Raw genomic sequence first — 12,344 nt, forward strand, 5'->3', positions numbered from 1 at the left:
GTCAGCCTCATCTTGCTTTTAGCAGTCTGTGTCTTTGAAATGTTATGGAGGCTAAACCAGTTAGAATCTTGATGTCTTACCGAGAATATCAAAGAGCTGCTAGTGAAGAATTTGATTCTGCAGGTCAGGAACTCTGAAGCACTGAACATCCCATGCTGGCCACATCTGGGACTGACTTCAGATGGCTTGTAGGTAGAAGCCTGTATGCTCAGTTAAGCACTCGACTTCTTACAGTAAAGCTGTATCTTAAGTAACTGATTTTCTGTAATCCAGTTCTGTATCTGTAATTTGCAACTAGAAACTGTTGATTCAGTTTTCCAGATACAAAAGTGTCCATCATACTCCCATTGCCTCTAAACCACCAGTATGTTTTTCCCTCCCCTCAACCTCAATTTGGAACAGAAGAAATAATTTCCCCGTTTCATGGACCAGTAACAATTGAGACAATCATTTTATGCAGCTAAATTTATTCTCAGAACATATTACATTTAAATGTGGAGAAGTGGTCAACAGCAGGGAAAATTGTTCTTTTTGGTGTCAATCAGGTGCTTTACGTAAGACTGAACTCTGCTAATAAACAGTGGGTGTGTTTCCTTCTTTCTTACCTGCTTTTGCTGACTGTACAGCACAAGTTTTAGCAATGTATTAATTAACCTGCCCAAGAAAGGAGTAACGGGGTTAATGGTAATACTGAAAGGCTGAGCCCATATTAACTGCTGAAATGAGAAAGTCCTCTTTTCCAGAGGTGATTTACTAACAATTTTAGGTCCCTAGTTAAATGATCTATGAAATGCTTGATAAAATTAAAAGACAGGGATGTAGAAGTTTTAGTGACACAGAACTGGTGTAAGCTATTAGATACTCCATAGTTTTTGTTCCTCTGTCACGAAAGGAAGGGCATGTTGTTTCAATAGGTGCAGGTGCCTCTGCACACTAAATGTGTGACTAAGAACTCATTTTACTGTGAATGGATTCTATGCCCTTCCATGCGATTTTTGTTACTCCTGTTTAACCACCCTGTAGGCAGCCTATCTCCCACACCCCCTTGCTCCCCTTCAAATGAAATCGTAAATGGCTTAAATAAACCTACAGCCAGCACTGCAGATTCCAAAAGAAAGGCTTTTATCTCTTAGTCGTGGACTGTGAATATAAATTGCCTTGCTTCTGCAAGGGAGCATATTAATGACATGACTGACATGTGATACTTACCTCTAACTTACTACTTGCATTGAAAAAAATTAAGAAATTAGCTTTGCTTTACATGATTTTTCTACAGGCTTCAATAAAAACGTGACTACAAGTAATTATAAAGCCTGCCTTTTTTTAGGCAACCTATAGTATACAGAGTGGAGAATGTTACAAGAGCACATCCAGTAAAGACAATACATCAACATAATAATGCAGGATATTTCAGTAAAAATAGAATAAATAAAATAAAAATATTTTAAGCTGTATTTAACAGGTTAATTTAAAATATGGCATCAGACATACAAGGCATAGTGAACATGGCTGCCTGCCTACAGAATCACTAGGTATTATAAAAAAATGCATAGATAACTGAAGGGTTGCTATAACATCAACTAAAACAGTGGCAGTTCCTCAAACGCACATATCCCATACATACTTTTTTGGCCATGGTAAAAGGAGTGTCTTAATATATTGTTTAACAAAAGATAATGGGCTTTGCAATATTAGGCTCTGATTCTGCAAACACCTGGGTGTATATTTAATCTTTTGGAGAATAGGGAGCTCTACTGAAGCAAAAAGGCCACATATAGTCAGACCATTAAGCACACTACTTAAATATTTGCAAAATCAACAACATTTTCTTAACAGACACAAAATTCTTAAAACATATTGGCAAGTGACCTACGGCTTTTCAGGTACCTGACTGGCTTCTCCTCAGCCCTTCCTGCAGTCTCACACTTTGCTAGTGAAAGCTGACTAGATGTTCATAGCCTTGACAACACCGATGCAGAAGAACCTTTACACTGCTGTTTGCTAAGTGTTGGCTTAGTTTAAAGAAGTCCAGATCTCTCCTGGAGAGAATCAGCGCTGTACAGATGCACCTACAAAATTTAATTATACTGTTTAAAATTCACTGTTGTAGAACAGTTGCAAATTCCAAATCCTGGCATTTTCAGCTGGAACTTTTTTTAAAAAGACACTGTCAAAGTATTTTCTGTAATTTAAAATAAAATTTGAATCACTAGACGATGACAAATAAGGGAAGTTTCCTCTCTCAGCTTTACAATCCTACCTAAAGGTACATCGTTAGTCACCACATTTTGGTAGCAGCCACGATAGGAAGTGAGTTTTTACACCGCTGCGAGCAGACGTCACTGGGATCAATACTAGAACCTGAACAATCACATACGCAAGCCGCCACCTCTGTGCTCTGTGATCTGCCCGCAGGGTCAGTTTACCTCGCTGGCACTGCTACGAGGAGTGGGTTTGTTTGCACCCCCTCAGCTCCACTCTGTGTTCTCCCTGCCCACCCGGCAGAAGCAGTTTCTCCTCTGGCTGTACAAGCACTAGGGCTGGTGCAAAGGAGGCGACGGGAAGGCGAGGCTTGGGGGGGCAAACAATCATTTCAGTGCCGGGGGTGCAGAATGGTGGTCATAAAGAGATTTGAGATCAGTGGAGGATCAGCTCTTTTGAGGGTATTCTAGAGAGCTAAATTTAACTACAATAGTTGCATAGCTAGCCTTCACTTGACACTTGCTCATACATCATGCTGAGTTTAGTTTAATGATTTTTCTGCAGTTTTCAATGCAGAAATTACTTGAATCATCATTCTCTTCCCCTGTGTTCCTAAGTTGCTTTGCCCAGGTGTTGCCGTTAATTTCTTTAAATAAGGAAATAAAAAAATATTTTTTTTATAAGTCTCTTGCATAGTAAAATAAAAAAAGAGTTCTTGTAATAACAATCTTACCATTGTTCTTTTAAAATTAGAGTATGACCAGATTTGCAGACTTGGGAGACAGATACAGTTTAGAACATAACTATAAATGGAGGCAAACGTTTTTAATGTTAGTTAAAAATATCTTTACTGTTCCCTTTCCAAAATTTGTCCCAATCTGCAGGTCTAGACAGATGGTAAAGTGAGAGACTCAAGATGCATAACTGCATTTGAAAATTAGCCTGAGGTACAATTTTAAGGGGCAGTACTGGGCTGACTTTGTCAAGGTCTGCAGCAGTGTATAAATCAAAGCAATTAGATGAAGCCTTTGAAGCAAAAGCATTGAAATGAAGTTGTACCACCTGAAGCACTGTCCTGTTAGAAAACAACTCTCTTCTTATTTTGTCGCAATAGCATTAAAAGAAATTTCATAGAATTCTGTAAATAACAAGAAACATGATTGTTCTTTTTGTGGCATGTTAAGTATTCAGCAACAAGCTCTGAGGCAAAGGGGGAACTGTGCAACCAGATGTTGAACATTTCATACACCACTTGTATGAGAAAGGTATGGAATATTTTAGTCTCTGTAAGAGTTGTAAGATGTTAAAATTACTGACTAGTTCTTTCTTAACTCCTGATTGGTTTGAGCCCTGCATGAAACAAATGGTATTTCTGATGAAACAATGGCAGATTTAGGAGAATAAATTTAACAGCCAACAGTTGCATTTGTATGTTTAAAGCTGAAAAGCTTCAGTGGATCACCCTGCAACTCAATTACTGAAAACACTTCTGGATTTTTCAGCACTGATTTGGTATGAAACATGATTCTTCTCTAAGACCATAATGTATAATCAGGAGATGAAATAATGACACCATGATTCAAAAGCATGTCAGGGAGGTGGTTGCTGACCAATGCTGACAAACAATTTAAAACTAACAGGTGTAGTTCTGTAAAAAATAAAACTTGGTATTTAGTCTACAGTGATTCAATAGTAGCTAATACTTGGTACCTACTCCAGTGTTGAGAACAGAGCAAAGTGCTGTAGGATTTAAGATTGGTTTGTGACAAATCCAGCTCAAGACGGTGAAACTCAGACATCATTCACTCCAAGGACTTTAGCATGAGTTCACTGGGAGGGACGTGGCCATATTCTTTTTTTGTGTGAGTTTAGGTAATGTTCATGTATTTACAATCAAACAGACCTTCCATTGCTCATGATGTAACTCACTGACAGCAAAAAAATTATTCATGCTTCTTTTCATATCACACGATGGTGGCAAGAACGAGAGAACATGCTTGTCTAACATTGTTTCGATAAGGGTAAATTCTCTGAAGACAAAGCATCAGCAGTTTGAAATGGAAGGCCAGACACTGTCAGTTCGTTTTTGTTAGTGTAGCTACTGTTATCTTCAGTTAAATGTCAGGAGAATCTTCTCTCTTATGCAGCTATGGCATCTCAGTGACTGGGCGTTTCTGTTTCAAAGTGTCAATGAGGGACAACACTCCTCTTTTTACGTTAGTTGTAACTCTTCTAGTCACCGAGTCTGCAGGAGGTGGGGGCGGTCGAACTTTCTGTGAAGGAGGTCTGGCTACTAAGCACTTCTGATACCGTAACTGCAACAAAGCAAAAGCATTCTGCAATACTTACTGTATCCAATACTTTCACAGAGCATTTTAAATACACTTTTAATACTTTTTCATTAAATGTAGTCAAATCTCCATTTTGGCTGTGACAAACAGCCGAGATGGCGTTAATGAGACATTGCTCTGTCAATCTGTGGGCAGAAACTGTTCATCAGCACAAGACGGATACTAAATCATACGAACAGCCCTTTGAAAACTGAAAAATGAGTTTTCTAGGTTCATCTATTCTTGAACAAGGATTATTCTCACTACATTGTCACTGGATTGTATAATACAACTTCAAGCAAAATGTTTTTCCAGCATTAGATAACTTGTGTAGTGAAAGAAAAGATTTCTAACTTACACAGACATTGCAGAGGTTAGGAGGGAAGATGATTAAAGGGGCATTGTTAACTAAATAGAAATTTCAAACTTAAAAATGTTTGGGTTTTAATTGATTAAATATATCAGAATCCCTATTTTTATCTGTTCTTTTTCCATCTTGGAATTAACATAATTGCAAATATGATTATTTATGGAGGCAGTGAAAAATCTAAGTGCTATTAGATGCCTTTGAAGAAGGTCACTTACCATACAAGCAGCCTGAACAGCTTCTGATACATTGCCTGCATTTGGTTCACACCAAAAAACGTGGCACTCAAAATGCTGGTTTCCTGTATCCATAATGAAGGCGAATGTGTGAATGTCCTTGCCTACTCCCATGAAGGACAGGAACCGCACACGACACTCCACCATGATTTCCTCTTCATTCTGGTTATGAATCAGATGATTGATCATTACTATTGGATATTCTGTAGAACTTTACTTTCAATTTTAAGTTTGTTAAACAGGGGGCGGAGACACAGACACTGATGCAGTATTGTGGAAATCTTTTTTATCTCTCTGCATATACCCAATGTGCTCAGGCCTGGGTTGGATCTCCCCTTCTAGGCTATCACCAGAAGACCAAGGCTTTGAGCATTAGCACTGAGCAAGCATACTGTGCATTTCAAAGACTGCTTATTTTGTGAAGAAACAAAACATCGTGGCTATCACAGCTCTAAAACATGCTCCCCTATCACTGGTATATTATAGAGATGTTGGCTTAGTACCTCATCAACAGACATACAAAAAAATTATTTGAAAGTTTCATTGTAATAATCTCTATGGAAAATGCTCTACAAAAGGACAGTGATGTGGAACACAAATTTTAGCACTATTCTTTGCTTCCATACCAAGAATAAGGTAAATACAGTTTAGAATTTAGGATTGCTACTTAGAGCTTAACCTACAACATTTTAGGCTCAAAGTTTCTAGAAATGACACCATTGAATTTGTTTTAAGTATCTAGTGAATACTTACAATAATTTATTTCTGAGAACATGCTTGGAATGGTAAATAAAGCTGAAGCTGATACAAGCAGTAAGAGTCTCTACAGAACTAAAATGCAAAGTAAGCAAATGAATTCTAGTGTAAATCAACTGTTTCTATTAGTGTTTCTGTGTTCCTGGTTTTCAACACTCATATTACGTTAAATGCGTTTTAAACAAGACAGCCTTACTCTTTCGCTAATGACTGTGACAGTAGCGTCAGCAACATTCATGGTAACCGGCATCCAGTCTTCTTTGCTAGAGGAAGCCATTAGACTTTCGATGGCACTGTTCAGAGTATCCATTCCTAAAAGAGAAGAAAATGCAATAATGAAAAATAAACACGTAAGTAAACAGTAACAAAATTTTAATTTTCACGTAGTAGTACAGAAAACAGATTGTTTTGGAGTCCTTATTAAAATTAATTTGATGATGGAAGGAAGGGTTGTGAAGTTGGTTTTCTCCATCTGCAAACAAAACAGGTGTCTCTGGCTTAGAAGAACAGGATAGCATCTTGTTCAGCTGCTGCACCATTTCAGTGCTCTAGGGCCCCTCTCATTAGTAGCAGAGCTCATATTCAGAGAAAGCAGTAGAAAGAAACTCCGCCTTCTTGGCAGCTCCCAAAATACTCTGATTGCAAAACACATGTTCAAATGAGGCCCTGAATATTAGATGTCTTCATGCCTGACCCGCATGAAGTACAAGAGTTGCTACCCTTTGAAAATCATGCATTTACACTTGGCTAGCCAGAGTCCAGCCTTTAGAGTTTATGCAAGGTACTCTGGAAGTCACTTAAGTGTTACATACCCACAGGTTTAGCTACAGGTAGCATGCCCAGGTACTGGACGTGGAACTTCTGTACCAGTTCTGTCTTTGGTGTTGGGAAATCTACTGCATGGGAACAAAAATCACTTTCTGTTAATCAGCATTCACAGAAGGGAAAACCACTTTCGTTTCATCAATAACATAAAACAGTTTACCCAGTAACTGTGCTCTGAAAGTACTGTATTGATTAAAACAAATTTTTACTCCTTCTGACAAGGACAATGCTCAATAATTTCTAAAGGAATTAGGGATAACTTTGCATCACCTAATTCTTGATCTACACTAAGAATAAGGTCATGTTGTATTGCTGGCATATTAAAAACCAGAAAATATATATGAATGTGTCTCTGAGACAGACCTAAGTTTCACTGTGTAACTATGTAAAATTTGGAATCTGTTTTTAATACCATCCCTGTTAATATGTTAAACAGAGTCTATGAGTAATCGATACCACTATCACATCAGACAATTACACAAGCTGATACATGGGTTAGGAGTAAGGTATTCAGTATAAACTGGTGGATCTAGAAGCATATAATTTCCTGTAAAGCTAACACATAGTATGTTAGTTCTCCTGGACTACTTTCAAAATAACAACTATTAAGCTATGACTAATAAAGGCACGCAAAGACAACTTTCTTCTACCATGCAGAGTATGCAAAAGACCTTTAAGTTGGATGACAACCCATTTGAACCCCTTGCCTTGGAAGCTGCTTAAACAGATGCTGAAACCTAGGAGGAGTCCTCCTACAGCTTCTCTGAATCTAAGTGATTAACTGGAATATATTCTGGTTTAAAGGAAGATTTGGCCAATTTGTGCAGTCTCAAGTCAGGAGGTATTTTGATTTGAAAAGTACAGTAAGTGCGAGTAGCCACAAATAAGTAAGACTATGTTTCCAACATTTGTATTTCAAAATAAAAGAGGAAATGCACAAGTTGACATAACTGAGTAAGACCCCATTACTGTCAACATAACCAATAAAAATGTTTAACGTAATACAGTAACAGTTTACAGTCAGATACAGTAATTAAAAAACAAGATTACATTCCTGACCTCTCTACCCAACATGCTCCATTTTGGTCAAGGGCAGCATCAGAAACAAAACATGTCCCAAGGATACTAGCTGTAACACAGAGTACCTTGCAGAGGAACATCAAGGGTGACATTTGTCCTCTCTTGCAATGAGCTGCAAGCCATAGCTTTAGCATTCTTCCGTTCGGCCATAATCTGAAGAGAGTGAGAATACAACATTTTTTTTTTAAAATACAGTACAGTAGCAATTACAAGTATAAATTTACTCCTTTTACAACTCTAGTTTCTGAAATCTGAAATAAGTCAGAAGCTGTATGACTGAACAAGTTATTCTTTTTAAATAACAACTTTAATTTTCCTCCAGTTTATTCACCATTCCTTAACTACATAAAGAACTTAAATGGTGTCCAAGCCTAGATGAAAGATAGGTGGAGGAGGAAAAAAACCTCTAGCCATTTTTATCAACAGCAAAATTGCAGTAAGGAGTAATATAGCAAGAAACGTTAATATTTAACACAGAGAGAAGAGTGTTCATTATTCTTGTTCCTCTCTGATCCATCTTCTGCTGTGTATAATTTTTTCCTCCATTTTTATGTTTCTCCTGGAATTAAAAATCCCATGCAGAATACCACCTGTCCTTCCCTCAAAATGTATAATATTAGCAAAAGTGGGAAAAAACCCCACAAAACATTTCAAAATAACCACTTTGGATGATTATTCCCCACAAATATATGACTGAGAAGGGACCCTGGGAAGCTAACAGAGTTTTTCCAAAGCTCGTATATGAGGCATTCCTAACTGTTAGTTGTAATTAAGTTCTAAAGATAACTGGTTTTCCAGCAGACGACACTTGGACTGAAGATGCTTCTAGCAAATTTCTCTGTTCCGCCCCCCCCCTTTTTTTTTTCTTTTAGGCTGTATATTTTGAATCTATTTTCTGTTACAGGGACACATTATAATATTCCCCCCTGCAGATGAAAAACAATACATGCTAACTTAGGAAGAAGCCTTGACTCAGCAAAGAGGTCCAGTGTGTCAGTCAGTACATGCCAAGTGCTTCCCTGAATCAGGATTACATCTATTGCTGAATTACAAAGGAACACGCTCTACTTGACAACACTATCCTGTTTTATTCTGTGTTACTATTAGCTATAGTTTTAAATGCTTATTGCTCTTTTATCGAAAATTAATGGCAGGAGTTTCCTGTCATAGTTACGTATGTGACAGCTCTACTCCTCCTTTCCGATACCCTTGTTTGTAGCTACCATGTCATTTACCTGATGTTGCCCTTACTGGATAAAAGCAGCTGTGGTAGGGCCTGTGTATCATGTTATTCCCTGCTAGACTTGTCAGAAACACCTGTGAGAATTGAGAGCTGGAGGAGAAAGAGGAGCGACATAACAGGTCTAGGCTTCTCCAGTCGGCCACTGCTGCAGTCCCCAGTGCTAAACTCCACCAAGCACAGCCTGCAGCTCCCTGGCCAACCTGAGCAGCTCCCTCAGTCCTGCCACCTGTACTTCCTTGGGCACCCAAGCCCAGACAGACCTGCCAGGCTTTGCACAGTTGCTGGGCTACCTTCTGGCTCTGCCTCAGGCAAAACTCTGCTGCCCAAAAGGTTACAGTAATGCACACCGTGTAGATGCTCACGTTGTTTGCATGGAACATCACAAGTTCAGTAGCCATGTCTGTAGTGTTGCAAAAATGAAAAATTTTTAGACTATATAGCTGGCTACAGAGGGGAATTTGACATGACTGATTCCATTCACTAACATGAAGATAAAAATGTAAAAAGCAATGACAGGCATACAAACCTGGAGGTTTCCTAACTAGCTTTTCTAGAAGAGCTGTGACTCATGAGTAACAACAAGTTACACAGGGATAACTGATAAGGTTATTCATCCCCATTTCCTGTGGTGCAAACTGACATGTTTTAAGGAAGACCAAAATGAACAGCATAATATTTTTAAAAAGGGGGATGCAGCCTCAAATCCACCATGGCTCAATAAAAGAATAAAAAAGAGTTTCAAGTAGACCGGTTTAACTGATTCTCTATAAAGTTTCAATCAGATTTGCCTGCTGCAAAGGATGTGCTGCCTTGCTACCACTGCATGAAATGACTGTACAGAAGACACTCACAAACTGATCAAGCAAGAAAACCAAAATAAATAACCAGGGGAACGGTGACAAATCTGTAAGGTAAAATGACTGAACAGTCCTCTCCAGCATTACAGACAATACTACCACAAGCAGGAACTAAGATACTTTAACATTTGTAACTAGAGTAGCCTAAACTCCTCTTCTTCCTGATTCTTTTTTAAGTGGGCAGTGTAACGTTAGCAACTATTCTCCTGTCTGTCCTGCAGAACAATACCATTGAATAATACCATTCAAACAAGGTCTGATTTATTTACGAAGTTTAACATCACCATTTATTAATTGAAGCTGTGTGTTCTTTTTCCATTTTGAACGCGTAGCTTCTTTATTATTCAAGAAAACCTTTAGTCTCTATACACACTTGTCAAATCAAAAGCACGTATCGTCCCCCTCAAATCTAAATGCTCACCCTCCCATTACTCCCATCCATTTGCGTCCTTTCCTTTACAAATTCTCTACACCGTTTCTCGTTGCCAGTGATACAAACTAAACTAACACTGCATACAATTGCTGATTGTATGTGTTAGGCTCAGGGACCTCTGAACAGACGAATGCAGCTCACTTTAAATCCACTTGCCTTTGAGCAGATTTCGTGTAAACTTGTGGCGATGGCTTTTGCGGGTGTGTCACATCGAAACACATGACATTTCAGAATTCTTGTGTCTTTGTCTCTTGCCACATAAGCAAAGTCTCTGTGTAAACAAAATAAATTGACACATGAGAAGCAAGCAAAATGAATTAAGGCATTAGAATCAATAGTATCTCCAAAACAGCAAGTCCTGCTTCAATTTAACAGGTGTATGTCTTGGCTGTCAAAAAATAAATCACATGCCTTAGACAAAGCAGCTCTACAAATGTAATAAACTGCCTACCCATGAAACACACATCTAAAGTTTGGTGCTTAATCTATATAATTAAAGAGCTCGTTACAGTTTCCTAACCCTGACTTACTGAACTTACAACCCTTAATTTCCAACTGCAATTGTAAATACATGGGAAAATTTACTCAAATATTTTATTGAAGATGAAGTGGGAAGAGAATTGCAAATTAAGACAGAAAACACATGCAGCTCTTAAATGCTAAAAAAATCTGAGATACAGCATACAAGATTCTAGTTAGAGAAAGACTGTATTTCAAAGGACTGTATGAAGTGTTTAAAATACGCAGAAAGTAATTAGAGATCTGGTTGCATAAGGGAGATGTGAACCTGCTGAGCTTTGCTCGCACTAATTGGCCTAAATTTCTGACCTTATTTTTTCAAAAGTTAAATAAAGCTGCCCTACAAAAGAGATTTTGCACTGTATTGGCTAGTCAGCACAGCATAGTCTTGCTTTCTAGTGTGGGTGATGGAAGTGGCAAGATTATGTTTATTTGTTCTCAGGCTGTTTAAAAGTTGGAGCTCTTCTGAAAAAGTCGAAGCGGTGTACTGAGCTGGGAAGAAGCCTGGCTTTTGCCTGGTTGCCATCCTTGCTATACCAGACTGACAGCTTCCTGGTTTTGCACCTCCTCTTTCTCATGTCCTCCGAGCAACCACAGCCCAGTCCTACTCCGTGACCTCCTGCTATTTCCAAATTTCTTTGGGACTTTGCATCCCTAGCAGAGCTATGCTGAGTAGCTAACTAGAATTAGACCAGACAAGTGAAGCTGGAGCTCCCAACAGCCTCTTATGCCTGAAGTCTCTTTTCAATGCCTTTTCTCTTTACAAGTAAATAATTACCAGCAAGATTCTAACTGGTGAAGAGATAGGAAGGACATTCCTAAACCACAGGTTTTATATACAGGAATACTTCAGTTTATATTAAAGTCTGCAAATATCCCTAGCAGGGTTTAATGTAGCATGGATTGCCAATTTCTTTGTTCATTGTAGATGCTCAGTGAATTGTTTTGTACTTAAGTTACCTGGGGAGAACCAGAGACTGTGGCAGATGGATAGCTGGACTTCCAGCTTTGTACAAGATCTGAACATTGTCCTGCAGTTAAGTACCTTACCTGTACCTAATTCAGCAGCACTAGGTTTTGTCATTAATGAGCCCTTGTAATGAAAGGGGCAGTTGCCCACAGCCTGGGCTGCTCAGTGACAGGCACAGGTTGTTGCTCTGTTTAACCGCTTTGCAACCTGACACCTGATGAACAATGCTTAAACCACCCCACCACCCCACCAAAACTATCAGGAGCTAAGACTTGGAAACAATTCCACATGATAGAACCATGCAGAAACACAGTGAAGATGGAGGCACCTCTCCATCTCACTGCACCCCAATGTGCAATGGCCCATGTTAGGTCACAGCAGAGACAGGAGGCAGCGGGACAGCACATGGAGCCTGTTGCCACCTAAACCCTTCCTGCCTGGGAAATGCAGCCCACAGGCTGCATCAGCTGCCGCCAGCTGCAGCACTGCCCTGCCTACATGTGAGACGCAGGCACCCTGGGGAGGG

The 12,344-nt window shown here is 39.0% G+C and overlaps 1 protein-coding gene across 14 annotated transcripts in view; it reads right to left on the reverse strand.

The window, feature by feature from the left end:
- Positions 1 to 450: 450 nt before the first annotated feature.
- Positions 451 to 12,344, reverse strand: part of APBB2 (amyloid beta precursor protein binding family B member 2) — a 209,411-nt gene continuing 197,517 nt past the window's right edge. For 11 of the 14 annotated variants that reach the window (XM_074866044.1, XM_074866050.1, XM_074866045.1 and 8 more), the window contains 6 exons: positions 10,486 to 10,600; positions 7,862 to 7,949; positions 6,704 to 6,787; positions 6,088 to 6,203; positions 5,118 to 5,297; positions 451 to 4,517 (listed from right to left, as the gene is read on the reverse strand). In XM_074866044.1, coding sequence (XP_074722145.1) covers positions 4,350 to 4,517; positions 5,118 to 5,297; positions 6,088 to 6,203; positions 6,704 to 6,787; positions 7,862 to 7,949; positions 10,486 to 10,600 — 751 coding nt within the window. In that variant the 3' untranslated portion in view covers positions 451 to 4,349. The remainder of the gene's footprint in view (positions 4,518 to 5,117; positions 5,298 to 6,087; positions 6,204 to 6,703; positions 6,788 to 7,861; positions 7,950 to 10,485; positions 10,601 to 12,344) is intronic. The other 3 variants (XM_074866046.1, XM_074866054.1, XM_074866051.1) reach the window with 2 other exon arrangements.

This window comes from Strix uralensis, chromosome 4, assembly GCF_047716275.1.
Source record: "Strix uralensis isolate ZFMK-TIS-50842 chromosome 4, bStrUra1, whole genome shotgun sequence".
Classification (NCBI taxonomy): Eukaryota; Metazoa; Chordata; class Aves; order Strigiformes; family Strigidae; genus Strix; species Strix uralensis.